This window comes from Pseudomyrmex gracilis, unplaced genomic scaffold (assembly GCF_002006095.1).
Source record: "Pseudomyrmex gracilis isolate BER0280 unplaced genomic scaffold, ASM200609v1 scaffold_197, whole genome shotgun sequence".
Taxonomy (NCBI): Eukaryota; Metazoa; Arthropoda; class Insecta; order Hymenoptera; family Formicidae; genus Pseudomyrmex; species Pseudomyrmex gracilis.
The window spans coordinates 211,368-231,205 of record NW_018020781.1 but is presented as its reverse complement, the minus strand read 5'-3'; the positions used below and the strand labels follow the sequence as shown (position 1 = coordinate 231,205).

Below are 19,838 nucleotides of genomic sequence, written 5' to 3'. Positions count from 1 at the left end.
TATACGAGAAAAGCATATAAATATAATACGCATATAAATTAACATATAGATACCGCGCTTCTAACTTATTGTGTCGCGCAATAATTACCTTACAATCTAACAGCAATTATATAATCAATCTAGCAATTAAAGTCACTAGCAAAGACGTTATTAAGTAATAGTGACAAATAGTAGATGTGCCAAATATGTCGATATCTTCGCGAACAAATCGAGCAAGATATCAGCCTTGATGAGTACGCTCGTTAAGGAAACATCCTGTGGAGGTGGATAACTTAATGGGGAACACGTTGAGGGATACAAAATAGACAGGAGAAAGCTCGTTAACGTCGATCGCTTCATGTTTCTGAGAGAACTCAATTAGTCTCAATTACCTGTCAAGGATCTTGGAGCTTTAAAACTGATTTATCAGCCACTCGTCATCTCAAGATAATGTTTAACAGTATGCAGGATTTGTGTCAAATTTTATTGTGCATACATCTCATTTAATTATTTACTCTTTCAAAATAAATCCAGCGCAATTTTCTGTTTTTGTCTTAAACAATAATATTTTATAATTCAATAATAAAAATCAACAATATTTTATAATTTCTGTATACATGTGTTTGGGGCTCAGTAAAGTAATCAGTTTGCATTGCCAAAACGTTATAAAATAAATACCACAGTTCATTCTTGCGTTGTTTATAAATAAAAAATTGACAAGGATAAACTACTAAAGAAATAATAATAAAGAGAAAAGAATAATGCTCTGTCTGAACTACTGACAACAGATTATTTGTTATCTTGAATTATTCATTTGTTGAATTATTCATTTTGTTGAAGAAAATTAAATTTTACATACTACAATTATTGCAACATCATATGTAACAGAAGAAGTTCATGTACATACATATAAATTTGCAATGATATAAACTGCATATTTAAATTTCACGTAATCTCACTCTCTGTTATCAAAATCTTGTCATTTTCAAAATCGCTCTCTCAAAAGTTTCGCCAGCTTTTAATAACTATTCTCGAGAGTTCCACCTGAACTATAGGTACTCACTCACGAGTTTCGTGACCTTTTACTGAAGCTTGTTTAGTCAAGAAATCTTAATTATACTATCCGCACTGTCACGTGACATTTAAAAATGAATCTCCCACACCACGACCGTCCCGAACTGTCCACCGCTTCCAATCTCGAAGCATTCGAATTCACGCAGCTCGGATCAAAGCCTAGCACCAAGATGGTGGGTCAGCCGGTGATAGGCGCGGCCGGACGACGCTGTTGGTCCGCGCGCGACCAATCAGCGCCCGACGAAGGTCGGCACCACGCCATCAACCACTCCGGAAGAGCGCATGCCGAGGAGCCGCGAATTAAAATATCTCGCTCGATGTCCTCGGCAGTCGCTCGTTGACCTGTGTGACATATGGTCGCTGCTCGGTATAGTTCATCCGTAGTATACAGTTGAACGCGTGTGCGACGGTCATTGCGTTGTCAAATGTGAACTGTTAAAGTTGTCACATTATTAAAAAATGACAGAACAATTTAAGAGAGACTAGTTATGCATCGGCAATTGCAGAAATTCTCGTCGAGTATTATAATTTACGTCCTGTTTTCCACGGAAAACGTCGTGTTTACTGATGAGATCTGTCAGACTCTCCAGATAACAGACAATTGTTTTATTTAATCCTTATCGTGATTGTTGACGATGATTATCCGCGGCGCGAATCTAACAAGAATCCGATAATGGTCTTTCATATTTTATTATTGCCCCAGACAAGCTTGATTATTTATAGATATTGTTCGTAACACGTGCACAAATTGAAAACTGTGTCTTCGTACTTTGACCATCTTTAATTATTACTCCGTTTAGTGATAGCCACTTTGTGATCATTAACTAACCGCAAGTACTTAATAGCTATCACATTCGTAAATATATAATTGTGTTGCGCTTGTTAAAGTTTTTTAATTACAGCTTTGATCAGTACATATAAATCGTTATATACTGAAATTGTATTACAAAAAACTGTGACATTTATCTTTTTTAATTTTTAAATTACTAGTGTTCCGTAGAGGATCGTGAATCTCAGGAAATAATTACTTCGAGCTGTACAATAAACGTTTTACTTATTTATATCAACTGCAACATATTATGACTATTAATGCCAAAATACATCAATTGATATTTATTGACGTGTTTATTAAAAGAGCCAAATATTAAAAGACTAAATGTTTTAATATGATAACATATATAACGTGGGGTAATAGACCAAAAATAATTCTTTGCACAAAAAAATCCCCAACAATGTATCGAGTATCATTCACAACCATTGCAACACAAAACCACATGAAATAAGAGAAATAATTTCTAAATCTCCGACGATTTTAAGTAAAGTCACTTCGACGTTCCAAATCTCACTAAACTCTGACATAGGTATAAATATATAAGTCAATTATCGAATTTCTCATTCAAGAGAATTAAGAAGAGAACGGAAATAAAATAATAACCTATTATTTCACGACGCTTTAAATAACTGAATCTTCGAGTCGACAATCAACGAGTTTTGTGCGCGAAAGAGAAGAGATTTATGTTCAACATATAAGAGCAGATCAAAATCGAAAATTTGTTTGGTTTCGAAGAAGACATTGGTTCGTCAGGTTCGAAAAGTCATTATGGAAGTGAGCGTGGAGGAAACTGAGCTTGATGTCGGCTCAGCGAGTGACGAGCTGGAATCGTCGGTGGTGGAGCCGAAGATCACGCGACGCCCGACGCCGCGGCCTTTCACGATCGAGAGTTTGATCGGTAACGCGCGCGAGGACCGTGACACCGGCGGCGGCATCACGCGGGACGATCGAATCAACGGCAGTGAGGAGGAAGAACACAGAGACAGGGAATATCAGCTGTATCAGAGGCATTATTTAGCGACCGCCGCAGCAAGCACGCTACCTTCAGGTGAATCTCTCTCTCGTATTTAAAATTGCGATTAACATAAACTGTCACGAACTTTTGGCTGAGAAAAGTTCTATTACAAAATTGAAACGTTTTAGTAATTTTTATTGTTTTGTGTGATACGTTCTATAGTATATATATTATTTCTTTATTTTCAACTGCTGTCACAAAGTTGTTTGAATGGAAATGGAAATTTAATTCGAGAATTTTATTCTCACAAGTGTTACAACAATTAAATGAAGTAGATACTCAATTTTTTGACGACTTGTTACAAGTGTCGGAGCAAACAGCAGATTTTGCAACGAAAACTTGAAATAAGAAATATACGCATATTAAAATAGGTCTCTACCTTGACTAGTATTTTTGTTAATTATTGTCTTTAGACAGAAAAATAACAAATGATGTGGAAATCTATATTGATTATAAATTATTTTATAAGGATTTGTCGACATATGTAAACGTGTGCAAAAAGTAAGTGGCAACCGCAGCTTAAAATACAACGACTACAGATACGTAAGAATGAAAGAATCGATATTTCTGTACAACGAAGAGAACGTGTTGAAAGTGCAGCATCTGTCGTGAAATTTGTCGCGTTTGAAATTCACTCAGTATGTGATAACTTGTGTTATATCTGTACATGTGATTTTCTAAAATCAGTAACTGATTTTATATAGAAATCTTTAATATTGACAAAACTTTTCTTTATGTTTGTGAAGAGATTTTTATGCGGTCAAGACATGAACAGACGTACAGTTCAATAAGAGTGACTCTTTAATGAATATATATATATATAAATTAAACTATCACAGTTTAAATTATCGACTTGTGACAGAACTAAAAAATAATGCCTATTCTCTTTTGCCTATTCTCTTTTTGCTGTCGAACGATCGACTCTATATATTAGACACAATAAACAATGACAGCACTTGTTCAAATCGGTCAATCGCAATATAATGCAATTCTCATTGAATCTTCATATTTAGCCAGTAAATTTCACCTTTCGAAAGAAAATATGACATATATTAGCTTAGAGTCTCAATATCGTCAAATATTATTTTAATAAACTATGAAAAGTTTTGAAAGATCCTAGGAGCCTTACGCTGAATGTTAATTGCGTAATAAATAAATATATATATATATATTTTTTTAAATTATACTTCACGTGTAAATTTTTAAACGTGAATTTGAAACGAAATTTCAATTTCTAAAGTTATATAGGTTGCCGTACTTGCATCACGTATATCCCCGTTTTCCTCTCTAAATTATTATTTTATTGAAAATTTCTAACACAGACTCTATTAAAAATTTATTGTATCTATATTTGTTGTCTTGCACGTTGATTAAACGAGGTAATGAATATGTTCTTAGAAGTCGGTTTAGTTAACTTTCTGACATATAATTACTATTGTAAACCTTATAACATTAATTGGAGCAAATAGGAGAAAGATTAATTGGAGTAAATAGAAGAAACGATCGTTGTACATAAAGAAGTTAAGCTCTAGCGAATAAAAAGGCGCCGGAATGTCTAAGCAATGCTCCAAAACGTGAAAAGATGCCAGGTGCTTGCGACGTTTCGCGGACTATAATTTACGATCATGGGTATGCACGTAATTGAGGCCTTCGATACCGACCGTTTTTTCTGCGTCTTATGTGTTCAACTCATTGCGGTATAATGTGGTTAACTCATAGCTGTGTTGTTAAACGTTACTTCGTAAACGCGAAGTTTATGTGCAGCTGACATATGTATACATGTCAAAATTTTCATGGCAACACAAAAGACAGGATTGGCACATGTTACGAAGTTCATAAAAAAATATCGAAAATATTAGCGAATAGCGGACTTTTATTTAGAAAGAATCGACCACTCTTCGTCGTCGTGTGTCATATATGTCGTTGAGAAAAAAATCACGTCAAATTGATAAACGCTGAAATATTTGTAATGATGACATTTTAAATTGTCTTCTATTTTTTATTGATATTGTATTAATTTCGAAAAGAAAAGGTTAAAAGACATAAAAGTTAGAATAATAACGATGGACGTGAAAGAATCTAATATTAGCATATATGTTAAGAAAATAGCAATAAAAATAAGCATTTAAGCAAAGAGATGTTATATGGTGAGACCGAATGAACGAAAGGAAATGAAATACAAACTTTGATTCATTTTTCAGTTTCATTCAGCTCAACAATAGTGGATATAAAAAAAAGATCAATAAAAAGAGTTAGTGGAATATCTAACTATACATATATCTCTCTTGTTCTAAAATTTTACATTAAATTAACCGGCTTAGTTTTGATTGAAAAGAAGAATACAAACAAATAAAAAACAAAATGAAAAATACATATATTATAAATAAATATTTAAAATATTTAAAACTGTCGCATTCAAGTTGAAATTTAAGGATATTAAAGATGTCTAATACATTTTCAATAATTGTATAAAATTACTTTGAAAGGCACGTATTTATAGTAAGCATTTTTAGTTATAAATTAAAGCAATTGAGCAAAATTGAAATAGTTAGTCGGATCTCAAACTAGATTATCATATTAAGATAAATAATTTAAAGGTAATTGGATGACAAGATATACATATATCGTCCAGAACAAAATCGTTTGTCAAAAATCTTACATCAAAAGTTGAATCAGTTTACGTTAAATAAAAATATTTAGTTAATTTATTTTTCTCAATTATTCGAAATTTACCGATTATTTTCCGATTATTTAAAATTAATATTATATAATTATATATAATACGTCGACTAATTTCTCAAATTACTATTGTATCGAATCGATAATGAATTTGTGCAGGATTTGGCGTGCCGCTCGGTTTGTATAGCGCCTGGCTACCGATGCGGATGTACGGTGGCAGCGGCGCATCCGGTGTTCCGATGCTGCCGCCGCAGCATCCCTCCGCGAGCTACCCCGCTCACTCCGAGTTGCATCATAGTCGACTGCCGCATCCCACCGCACCGGCGTCCGGTCATACACAAGGATACTATCCGCTTGACGGTTGCCGTCGCACCGCGAATCAACGCGCCCCAAGCAGTTTCACAGATAGCGAAGACGAGGAGGGCAGCGTCGGCTCGCCAGCATCCCCAGCTCACGACCTCTCCAAGTCGCGGCATGGTGAGACACAGTTCATCTTTTCTCGTATTTTTGAAAATAATCGTGAAATACGAAGCGTGAGATATGAAAATTTCGTAAAAACCGTTGCGTTTTGAGAGGAATAACTGACTATTTTTATACAGATAAAAAACTATTTCTACTTTTTTAAAGCTAAAATTTGTTTTGTCTGGTTGAATATATATAGTACGAATTACAAGTAAAACTTGCATTTTTTAAAATATGTTTTACACGTTCGTAGAAAAATATATATTCTAATGAATACCGAAGACCGAACACGTTATCACGTAACTATATACCTAACACAGCTTGCGACAAAGTTTGCGATGACTATGTTATGCAGTTGCAGATGCAAAGTGCTACTAGTTGAGTCCCGTTTTCTATCGATAAATTCAAAGTGTTAAATTTTTAGATGACAACCACTTAATGGTTAATTAATTGAGATACAATTATATATACATATATATATATAGCTATATATTCATATATGTACATGTCTACAAAAGTTCACCTTTTATTCAAACTGTTTATTACGCCAATTTGGAGAACACCGAAGCTGATCGAACAATCACCGAATAAATTTTTTATTCTGTTTCTCATCGTATAATTTCCAATTTCCGTTAATTCACTAGACATGATAAATTTACTTCGTTCAAGGCAATATCTTCATTCTGACACAATTTTAGTCTCAAAAAGAGACTATTGGATTGTGATTCAATCTGTACGTATAATCAAATATTGTTATTAAACTGCGCAGAAATAAATTGTCGCCGAAAAGATGACCTCTAAAGAAAAATTTAGATATCCAATCGCGAAAAAAAAAAAAGAAATTGGCAAGTCCGGCTGCCGTCGTATTACGAATTCTGGTGACGCGTCTTCTCCGGTCACGATCGCAGTCACCAGATCGGCCGCAAAGGATCGAGATATACAGTAGCGTGCATAAATTATCGTGCTCCCGTAGCCCGATCTTGTCACTTGTATACACAAGTGTGCGCAAATCTTCAATATCACAATCAGAATATATATATATATATATATATATATATATATATATATATGTTATTTTTAATGCGCTTGCAAGAAAACGATATTAATATTCACGTTACGCACAATCTCGTATTCTTCAAAGACGAGTATGAAAATGAATAAAAAGATAACGCTAAAAATAGTAAAACAAAATTAAAACAAATAGTTCTTAAAATTATTTCATAAGGAAAAAGTAATAACGTTTAAAAGATACGAGAAATATTTCCTTCGTAGATTTTCACGCAGTGTTTTACAAATGAGAATCCGAGCACACCATCGGGCGCCGCCGAAAGTCGAAGGATACGTGATCGCCGATCACGTATTTCCGCGGGGACAATTCCGATGGTGTACACAGAGGCGCGCGCGCATTTATTCGTGGCCGGACACACTTTTTATTGATGTACCGCCGACTGGCGGCAATTTCGTATGCGAGACGAAATGGCTTCGAGGAACCTGTCATCGGTCATTTATGACGCACCGTGCCGAACCGGTGCGTCGATCGTCAAGGCGCGATCGCGACGTTCCACGAATTCGTCGCGATCCACCTACGTGCGGGCATTGCGTCCTCGCAATGCGCGAAACGTATAGATCCCGATCCTGTCGAGAGAAATTGAGGAAATATATAGAAGCAAGAAGATTAGAATTTCCGAATATAATCCCGATATTGAGTCCCCGAAATTGAGGCGCTAAACTTGAAGAGTTCGTAAATTCAAGTAATGAGAAGATGAGAAAATATATATTTTATATAAGAATGTAATATTCTCGTGAATGTGTATACACAATTGTGAATAAATTATGAATATCTCGTTAGAATTATTATTTTTAATATATGATTAAAAAAAAAAAGAACATCACACTTAATTTGCGTGTAAAGTAATTAAAACAATTAACAGATTGATTGGATTGACACGTAAGAAATTGATTGACAGAAAGAACACGTTGTTTAGCGCGGTCAAGTATGCATTGCGCATGCTATTTCCGCATGGAATCGATTTTATTCTCGATCAGCGATGAATTTTTATACAGTCTACGAACGAGCAGTTATTTTAATGCATTCGTCGATCGAGACGATGCGTCATAAATACACAACGGCGTAGCTAAGAAGATCTTATCGATTGTTCAAGCTATTATCCAATGACGAGGTGTTAAAAATAGCCCTTCCTCCTGCAATGTCTAGGACTTTCCAACTTTTCGATTGCAATTATCGTTGTGTCTTTGCAACGAATTGTTGCAAATTAAATTTCACATTTACAAAAATATAAGTAACTTTTTATGCAATAAATTTATAATTTTAATACAATTATAATATATCGTTTTTCAAACATTTTCACAGTAGATTTTACTTTATGACATATTAACTTTTCTTTGCATGAATATTGTACATATAATTCAATACACGGGATATTTAAGTAAAATTATAGTTTAAACATATTGGACGTTAAATATGATTAAACTTCAATTTAAACTTAATATTCTCAAACTATCCATATAAATGTATGATTTTCATCTCCAATACTTATAAGTAAAAATACTAAACTGGTGAGTATCGTATATATATGTCGTAAAGTGGATTAACGATGAGTGCTTCGAAACGAGAGCGAGTTTCTCGATATTCAGCGAGCCAAATTATTAACCACTGGCCCAGATGAAACACGGCAGAAAGTGTGTTAATGACGTTTTCATCGCACGCGAATACCGAACGCCAGGTGCTTGAATCAGGAATGCGCAAGAGATGAGCAAACTTTTTAGCTGGCTATGCAAAATTCAGCGTTTCATTCACGGCGACGCGAAATGATTCGTTTTCGTCGTCGCTCCGGAGAAATCAAGAATGTTCGTTCACAGAACTCCGATTTTTGCTTCGTTCGTCACGAATAATAGGTTTGCCAATGGATCGAGCAATTCTTTTCGAATTAAACCGTGTCATATGGTATAAAGCTAAGTGACATTTTTGGAAAATCAAATTAAAAAATTGCTGCCATATCTAGTTGCGAGTTATTCGCAAGAGGTGTTATATTTCGACAAAGAGTATTATTTTTTTATAAAGATTGGAGGAATCGGTTTTTTTTTCAACTCGTTATTCGAATAATTATCTTGTTTTGCTAAATGATAACGTTATGAAGCGAACAGCGCAACTCGTAAATTCGCTGTATTTTTATGATAAAATAAACGCGAGCATTCGTGACTTATTTCAATTTTTCAAGAGAACTTTGTATAAAAAGTATTTTGAAAACGATCTTTTATATTAATTCTCCACAGCAGAAATATATCGCGAACTAATTGCGAAATAATTGCTGTAATTGTTTGTTTCCGCGTCGTGCTCGAATCTAATTTGACGACGTTGAATAAGCACGCGGGCAGGATAATCATCGAATGCCACTTGAATTTTAATTGCGCTCGACGATTCCGCGACGGGAAGCCGATTAGCGTATCGGACGAACGGAAGAATCATATTTCGATTTGGCATGTGAGACGAAAGGTTCTTTTAGACCCGCGTCATTCGTCATTCATAACCATCGGGACGACGACCGAGATGAAGGCGATTATATGAGAAACCGGCTTCGAAACCAGTAATGTGTAACAAAGTGGCTGTCGCGTCGTCGTGAATGGAAGCCGTCAATTCTGCCGCCGCACCATCGCGACGTCGTGCTTCGTTGTATGTTATATTTATAATGCCCGTATATGCTGCAGAATTAACGATACAACCGGTATAACCTGAGCTATAACCGCCGCGACGATTTGCTCGACGATTCAGCAATTAGCTGTGTCATTAATTACATAAAAGTCGAGTATAAGAAAAGTTAATCGATAAAGCGTTACGTAATTAATCGAACATTGTTGACATAATAAAAAATAGTTTCGAGACGCAATTTTTAGTAAATATATAATTTATAAAATTGGCTAAACACAAATTGCGTATCGTAATTGTTTGGTCAATTGACACAGCAGTCAACACAACTACAGGTATTTAATCATACAATAAACGTTGTTATTTTTATTTCGTCGTAATTAGAAAGACGATATTAAGCATAACTACTACCTAGTAAAGAGTAAAATATTAATTTTAATTCGAGTGGACCTCCTGAAACATGTCAAAAAAAATGTTAAAGTAACTCATTGGTCATGTGTTACTTATTGACAAACTAGTAATGTTAAGTAATTAACCCTCTATGGGCCCATGTAACTTTCAACTCACAAGCTAATATATCCACATTTTACCAAATAGTTTTAGTTTTTTTCACAAGATGATGTATACGTCTTAATTATATAATGCCTCTGAAATAACCAATAACAATATTGATGACAGTTGGCAGCACCATTAACCTGAAATGTCAAAATAAATACCTTGCAAGTTATATTTAAGAAAAAAATTCGGCCCCTAGAGGATTAACACTTTACATTTATATTTGTTATTTTGACTTTAAGTGTAATGTAAAAATAAAATAACATAATACAAAATAATTGAAACCCTACATGGAAGAATAGTTGCAATAACTTGTAAGAAATGCATTTTACAAAGCACATAACAAATATAAGTGTAAAGTGTCAATTGCTTAACATTACTAGTTTGTCAATATATGTAACACATGACGAATGAATTACTTTAACATTTTTTACATGTTTCAGGAGGTCGATTCAAATTAGAATTAACATTTTCTTTTTTACTGTGTAACTTCACAGATATTTCTTGATTTCTAGAGTCATCGCACACACAAAATCGCATAGCTAGATATATGCGTAGCATAAAATCATTTGGATCAATAAGCATAGTTTTATGTAAATTAGTATCGTATAACTATGTTGAATGTTTATTGGTCCGAATGATCTTATGCTATGCACATCCAGCTATGCGATTTTATGTGCAATGGCTCTAAAAAATATTTGTGAAGTTAGTTATATGCTTGTTCTGTGCGATGGCATTTACAGGTAAAGATTACTGTATATACAAATTAAATAAAATAAACTGCACATCTTTTCTTGTCACATTACTTTTCTCCAACTTTATCATTCTATCTAAAAACTTCAAATAAGCAAATTTTTTATGTATTGTTATCGTTTGAAATCTGTTAGATTTTAATTTTTTGTTTTTGTTGCTGTAACCACTTAAAGTATTTATTTCAATTAAAATAATTATGTTTTTTTTTGTGCCAATTTTTGTGCAATATAAATAAATTATATTATTTATTTCGCACCAATATCTTTTTTGATATCTTTAGGTAGAAGCTTTATTTGACATCTTAATTTTTTGTTATACATATAATCTTTCTTGTCAATAGAAGAAGAAAGAGTTGCAGCAATGAGCTAGCGTTTTGCTATATCGATCGTCGCGATGCCCGGCAACGTCATCGTGCGGCACAAACTGGCGGAGCGACCGTTAATAAGCTCAATTGAAATTTCATGTCGTGTACCCAAAAATACACTCATGGAGTCATATACGCGAGCGGACGAACGAGCGTTTCCTCCCGACCTGATCCCGATAATTGCTTCCGACGAGGCTCATCAATCGATCGCGCCGCGCGCTATCTATACACATATCGGATCGCGCGATCGAGCAAATTATATTCCCGAACGAGGTCGCGGATCTCGCCCGCCTTCTTTAACGCTTGATGAACCGGACACATATCATCTAGCGTGGCTATAAGACACGTGGATAATTTTCTAAGTTGTAAAAATAGCAAAGAAACAGAAGAGAGACAAAGAGAATATATAATTAAAAGTATACGAGGTGAAAAAAAAAAGCGCGATATACAAACTCAATGTACATTTATAAAATGCTCTAAATTTACGTTTTTGTGTTAGTTCTTTACCATCTACATATATACGCATTCGCGATGCCAATTGTTTCCCCTGAAAATAGCAGCTACGATATTATAATCAAGAGTCATTTCAGTCTTCGAAGAACACAGATGCATATAAATCGTTTCATGTCACTCGGGTACTTGTGATCCAACGAGGACACTCGACCCCGAGACTTTTTTTCCGCTTTTTTCGCAGTTTCCCCTGGATTGCTGAATTTTCGTTATTCATTGCGGATAGTCCGCCGCGCGTCCGACACGATATGGGAGGATCGCATCTTGCTCCGTGAAGGACCGTGCCGCACTTGTCGCAAAAAAAAAAAAAAAAAAAAAAAAGGAACGATGCCTCTTGGTAACGACGATACCGAGATTGGCACAATTCCGCCGATCGATCATGTGATTTTCTATGCGAGAGATGTTTTACTTCTGCCGGATAATTCGTTTGATTTCGCTGCCGTGCATTTGTCGCGTTTGTAAATAAATTGAAAAGTTTTAAGATCGATCGCAAAAATATTTAAAGATACTTTGTACATGTTCGAGATTTGTAAAATAAAAAAGTGGAACATCATCCTGGTGAAATATAAAGTTAGATTATTGTCTCTTTATGATAAGAGAAATATCACAGTTCGAACATAACAGCTGATTAGAATAAAAATATAAACAGAATTAAATCAATAATAAACAAGAAGAAGATTCTTCGGGCTCAGGAGTCTTTAGACTAATGAATGAAATAAATTGGGTTAATTATATATATATATATATATATGTATACACATATATAATTCGAAATAATTTTTTTCCTTCATATAGGATGCTGGATTTGCATCACATATATATGAAGGACCCCGTATACCCCCCTAACTAATTTTAAAATATTGCGAAAAAAATTATTTCGAATTATATATGTGTATACATATATATATATAATTAAACACATTCTCTGCATAATATCCTGCAAACGGCTCTTACAACCCAATTTATTTCATTCAGAATTAAATCAATTTTAATTGACAGACAAATAAAAATGCGTGATCAGGATGAATTGGTGTAATCGAGATTTTTAAGTGACTTCATTTCCGGCAGTTCCATAATTAATAGGCTTTGATAATTGCCATTTGTTAGCAATTAAATAAGACACGAGCTCTGGAGTATGTCTATTCTCGGCAATTATATATATATGACGAATCGATGATGTTTTAATATTACGTTGGATGTATAGATATATATCTACAGCTTTTCTTAGGCAATCGATAAGGATGCCGCGACCTAATTAATCTGTTGCGTGTTCTTATAATTGGCGGATAAATTTGCAACCTGATCGATAGTGAATGAACAATTTGTCTCATCTCGTTTTCTAATAAATATTACAAATCTGTTTTAACGCACTAATCTAATAATATATTTATCGTTATTAATATATTATTAGATTAGTTTTTTTTTTACTTAGCAAGTAAAATGATATTTTCTGCGTAAAAGTTTTTTTACACACAATATTTCTTTTCTCAAATATTTTTAGTAAAACAATCTTGAATCGCTAAAAAATTTTTTTCAATAACCCCCCTCAATAAATTGTTTGACTCAACGACTTTGCGTCGCTTTTATCTACTTTCCTACTCTCACAGACTTGCAATAGTCAAATTGCAACTTTCAAGCGTGCGCAAAATCAATCAGTTTCAATTGTCATGTCGAAGTTTCGGGTTATAGCTTTTTCTAACCCAAATAATAACTGCACAAATAACGGGTTATAACGTCGGATTATAAACTTCTCGAATAACTCTATTCGCTGCTAAAAGAAAAAACGGTTTAAGACGGTCTCTTGCGCTAAGACCCGCGCTAATCGAGGATATAACGACGTCGTTCTCGCGCGCATCGATTCGCGCGTTCGATTTGAAGTGTAAAGACGAGAAACCGGGGACAACGCCCGTGCACGCTCGCGGAAGCGTATCGCTTCACCGTAATCGAAACCCCCTGAATAAGTCAACGAGTTGGAGAGTGCATCAAACCGCGCCGGCGGAAAGTTACGCTCGCTCGCAACTATAAGTGCGCGATCAGTTCGCTAACTTCGGGATAAGAAAGACGCGAATGATGAATAAGTCAGGCTGTGACCATAGCCGCGTTGACCGTTGACAACGAACTTTAGCAGAAAATAATGTGCGCAAGTAGTAACGACCGGTTCTTGATCATGCGAACCATATCGCGCTCTGAGAAAGCTTGCGCGGCTCTCTGCTCGATCCACCGAGAAAATTCACAGAGAGAGACCTAGGATGTGACTTGTACGTCTAAAGCAAATATAAAACAAAAATCTCTAATTCATCTAATGTCTCTGTGCAAACATTGGGCGAATATATAAGATTCTTGAAAGTTTATTCTCTTCTACTCTTAAACTTAAAAAAAAATAAATGGCTTTTTAGGCAGAAGTCATTGGTCTTTTGCTCAGAGTCAAGCGCAATATTAACGGAGAGGAAAATGATATCACAAATATTATATATTAACTCTTCCGAAATCTTATAAATATATTGCACACACACACACACACATTGCATGTTTGTGTAAAAATTTATTATTTAATTTATCCGAGTTGAAATAGGACGCGACATTATAGTTTATGATATGTTTTTTAAATCAACATTTTACCACAGACGCCGTCTGTTGATATATCAATTATTATTTCAACTAATCAATAACAAATAATTTTTTCATAGCATATTTATGGAGTATTCTTCTCGAATATTTTTAAATCTATAATGAGTATATAACTGTATATATACTTTTGTTTCCATATAAAACTCTTTTAATTATCGACGATAGTAAAGTTAGCCTTTAGTCGAATAATTCCCAGGCGGACATTCGTTGACGCGAATTTCCGTTTCCATCTAGTCGATCGTCGAAACGTCGATCAACCGAACGCGAGCTATTCAAGCCAGAGATATATAACCGCGTAGTAGGAATAATTTTCAATAAATGATGAGACCCGACGGAGTCATCAAACTCCGCGGTAACTTTGTTTTGTATCTCGGTACATATTGCATGTCGCTGCTGCCCAGCTGTTTCGCGAATGAAGAAAAAAAAAACATTGTACATGGGAAATTACGGGAAAACGTCGCCGACGATCGAAGAGGGCAACTTTTATGAAGGAACGAACCAATCTGCTCCGCATATTAAATAGCCGACCGGGCTATACATACCGCGGCGATGTTACTTCTCGATAGCGATAAACTCCGTTGATGACTTAATGTCGTGAGAGTTCACTCTAGACGATAAACTTCTTGTATCTACCAGGAATAGATAGTATTTTTTCAATCTACAATAGATTTTACATTTTCTTTTGTTCGATTATTCTTTTTGTACTTCATCCGAAACGTAACTTTAATGTTACTTTCAATACATCGAGTAAAATAACATGTCGATTAAAACTTTTAAGATATATTTATTTTTGAGAGGTTTATTTATCTCTATTTTTTTTATTTATAAATACATCTTTGCGCTTAAAATCTGTATTATATTATAAACAATCGAACACAATATATATTTTATTATAATTAAATATATACTATCTCAAAATATAATGCAAATTTTTAAAAATTATATTAATTTTACTAATTTCAGATTTTTTCTAGTTTTCATCTATATTTTAATTATTATATATTTTGTGCGTTTGAATAAAAGAAATTTTACTGGACAAGTGCTTTACGATCATGCATATGTTTGTTCCAGGATCCGAAAACGGTCGCGCATCAGCCGAGAGCGATGAAGAAGGTGGCGGGGTCGCGGGTTCTGGCGAGGGTCACGATGTTTCAGACGGTGTCGTCAGTGGCGCGGGCAGTGTCGCCACAAGTCCCAGTGGGTCCTTAGAAAATGGACAAAGTTCGTCAGCGTCCAATGCTAGCGGTAACAAGGCTCGGCGACGACGCACCGCCTTTACTTCAGAGCAGCTGCTGGAGCTGGAACGCGAGTTTCACGCAAAGAAGTACCTGAGCTTGACCGAACGCTCGCACATAGCGCACGCGTTGAAACTTTCCGAAGTGCAGGTCAGTACAGACACAAAACAAAGAGCCAAACCAAAAGACATTAAATTATATTTTCTAATTCAAATTTAAATGTTGTTTTTGAAGTTCTTTTTTATTTAATAGAAAAATAAAATTTATACGCACAAATTATTAGGGCGTTTTTTATATCTTCACTTCGATATACCTTCACCTTTGGCGCAGGTGAAGATCTGGTTTCAGAATCGACGCGCCAAGTGGAAAAGGGTGAAAGCCGGGCTGAGCGGAGGCAGCGTAGGCGTCGGTTCGACGGGAGCGACTATGGCACCCACCGGGGCTACTGGTCGTCACAACGGCGCAACGGGCCAACACACATCCGGTACCAGGATTGTGGTGCCTATACCGGTGCACGTGAGTCGTTTGGCGGTTCGTTCTCATCATCACCACCTGGAGAAGTGCGCGAGAGCGCCGCGCGCAAGACCGACGCAACCTTCGAGTGAGGGTGGCTCTTCGGGTGCGGTGTCTTCAGTGTTGGGTGATACTCTAGGACTAGTGAACTCGTCTGTAAATCTGCCCAGCCAGGTGCAACCGCCTCTGGGCGCCGGAATGGGGGTGGAAATCGGGGTCGGGAGTGGTTTGAGAGCATTTGCTGTGCCAGCGCATCGAGCCGGTCTCGGATCGTCCGGGAGGTAGTGTACGTCATGGATGATGAACTTGGATGTCTGGTATTGCGGGGCGCGAAAGGAAGAAATAGAGGTAGATTAAAGTCGAGTCGATCACTTGGGTTCGTCGGAGAAGTAAGAAAGTATGGCTCGTTATTTAATTGTGTCAGATTGTACACTACTTTTGGCAATTTACTAATTTATCTGAATCGCAAATGTCATCGCCGATTTTTAAATATTTCGATACAGAAAGACATCGATGATATAGGAAATAATAAATTAATTCTCTGAAGACATAAAACACTTGGCTCGGGATAAAGCTCGTAGTCCGGGCGTTCGATTCGACTTTTGCCGCGCTCATTGTAAATAGCAAGTCCTAGAAGAACTGTAAATATACGTACACACCAGCACTAGACAGTAACTCCGCATAAACACGGTGTGTAGCTCGTACTTGTAGATAGTTTACGTTAAGCGGTGGGTTTCAGCCCGACGAACAACTATTACGTGGCGGCAATATCGCGTATCGATCGGCCGTGCGATCATCGCAGCTGTATTACACCGACAAAACGCTACAACGAGGCGGAAGCGCGCATAAAAAAATGTCGAGCTATAGATTTATTGCATACGTTGTAATATCGTGTCGGCAATAAAATGTGCGACTGTAATCCGAAATATATATCGTTTGTGTCTTCCCATATACCGCAAGCTCACAGGATTGTGATCTCTGGAAGGATAACTAGAGCTCAAAAAGTGCATTGTGTGCGATTGTTTTATACTAACGGAAATATTTATGAGAAAGAGGTTTACACGAACTGCATTATTGCAATAAGAGTGGAAAAAGAGAATACATTAAATTCAAACTCAAAGGAAGATTGGATATAGATGGATATAGTAAAGATAACTAGTCTTGTTAGAAGTACACCTAATATAGTAACAAATTAAAACATTGATTTTAAAGACAGTTACTTAAACATTAATTTTAAAGACAGTTAATTAAAAATTAATTTTAAAGACAGTTAATTAAAAATTAATTTTAAAGATAGTTAATTTTTTCGTACGTTGCCATATTGGAACGCAAAATTAGTAGATTTCGCCCTTTCGAGAATCCCTTCCGGAGTCTTTGATTTCGTATTCGCACGCTCCCGACTAGTTCGCGCGTACCGATTTTCGACTTGATCAACGAGATCGCTAATCGAGGGCTGCTGCAATCGGCTTGTTTTGACAATTTAGTCGCGGTTCTCGAGGGGCCGAGCCGGATCGACTCATCGTCATCGGGTGCTCCCACGGGATCACGTTGTCGTCCCAAATCGGTGGATTGCGCATTTTCGCAGGCTGCGGCGCGTGCGGGCCCCGAGCCTCTGAAAGGGATCCGAGAGAACAGGGGTCCCCTCTTTCTCTCCTTCAACTTCGTAGGCGTGACCCCATATGCCGGGTTCGACTGGCAACTGCACGACGATGCAAAGCGCGTCAATGTGTCAGCCGGCTAATTCGATTTGGACTCTTTTGACTCGGAACAGCCGTGACTTTCCAAGCGGAATGGAAATACGCGAGTCTTTTGCTATAATTGATGACAGGTGATTTCTTCTTCAGGTAAGTAACAGAAAGTAAGATATCATTGAGGTTGTAAAAACAATGAGAGAGAAGATCATTTTTTTAAATTATTTCATTATCCTCTTATATATTTTATTTTTCTATTTTGAAATAATACGATTACGTATTCTTAGATTTGAAGTGTCTACTAGCAAACTAAATTTAGTTCCGAAAGAAAAAACTACATTATAAATATCGTATAAAAATAGGCAATAATAATAAGAAACTAACGTAGGAAATACTTAATCACTCTCTTACAATTAGCGAGGATCTTTCTTCATAAATATTTTCCGCACAAATAATACAAAACATTCTGTAAGATAGTAGAAAAGGTGTAGAGAGAAGATGAGAGACGACGTGGAGAAACGCAAAAGGTCGACAGGGTGGTTGAAGGGAGTTCGAAAGGGGCGCACGGAGTGGTGTAGAGGGGAGAGGGGGTAGATCTTGGGGGTTGTATACAGTGTACACAATAGCGAGGCAGAGTGCATTACGGTTAATATACGAAAAGGACCGACGTGGTCGTTTAGCCGGCGATCTCGGCAGTTACTGCGCCTCGCGCGAGGGATAAATCATCTCTCCCGACGCCGCCACGCCTACCCGGAGGACGCGGAAAGAGCAACTTTCCCCTATATAGAGCGTGGTAACGTACGACGAACGTACGACGTTACCGCGTCCTTTGCGGTCGATGAGAACGACGGCTTCCGGGAGAGACGGAAAACTAATAATCGTGCCGCGGTCGCGCTCCGGAAGGCGAGATTGCGGCCCCGGTTGCGTCCTCCACGTCGTCGCAAGGGATTGAAAAGGGAATCGCATTAGATCACCGAGAGACAGAAGACAGCGAGAACACACATTTTTGGATTCGATATCATGAATTTATGTTTGAATTCAAATTTGTTTTAATAATGATGACTTCAAGTATTTTTATAGAAGTTATATATAGTTCAATGTGATTTGATTTCTACACATCCTGTTTACTCGTGACAATTGTTAAATTGGCTCGCAGAAAATTTGAAATAATCTATATCTGACTATGTGCAATATGTGCACAGAGATTTAAATATTCTTTCTAAATATGTAAAACTATATAAAATTAAATAGTTGCTTAAAAAGTCAGAGTTTATATTTTTAGCAATATATATGTATATATATATTTTTTATTAATTGCATAAAATACCAACGATATATGACAGAGGCCGCTTCCGTTTTAGGGAATATGCGCCATATTCTAAAACTATAAATTTTTATTTTTGCTATATTTTAAAAACCAAATTTAAATTTTTTCTCGCACCACATACACTAATCAATTAAACGGGAAAGCTGATTACATCAAAACGGTATTCTAACTCATTGTGTTACGTCTACTCGATTTATTCATTGTGAATCTTTCATCGACACGCGGATATAACATATAATCAAATTAAAAACTATATAATCTCTTTTAATTATTACGACGGTACTAAACCGTTTGCTGTCCCTAAACTGTAAGACTGGAAGAACGTTTTAATCCGCGCAGCGCGTTCGCGCCATGGGCGTGTCGCCGAGTCAACCGCGGAAGAATAACGCGGTCTATTTCCCACACTCGTTGCCGAGAGGAGAGATTTCCCATTTTTCCCGAAAAGACCGTCAAATTGGGCGGACAAATCGCGGCTCGAGAGAGAAAGAGAGAGCGTGGCGAATGCCTGCAATTCGTGTCCTCTCATACTGTTCCGGACGTCTGTCGAACGTGAGCGC

General features: G+C 36.4%; 1 protein-coding gene across 1 annotated transcript; it reads left to right on the top strand.

Moving 5' to 3' along the window:
- Positions 1-1,406: 1,406 nt before the first annotated feature.
- On the top strand, positions 1,407-17,115 carry LOC109858289 (homeobox protein GBX-2). The gene is made up of 4 exons (XM_020435389.1): positions 1,407-2,933; positions 5,739-6,056; positions 15,587-15,900; positions 16,081-17,115. Exons 1-4 carry the CDS (start codon positions 2,654-2,656, stop codon positions 16,546-16,548), a joined length of 1,380 nt encoding a protein of 459 aa, XP_020290978.1. The 5' UTR covers positions 1,407-2,653; the 3' UTR covers positions 16,549-17,115.
- Positions 17,116-19,838: the final 2,723 nt, after the last annotated feature.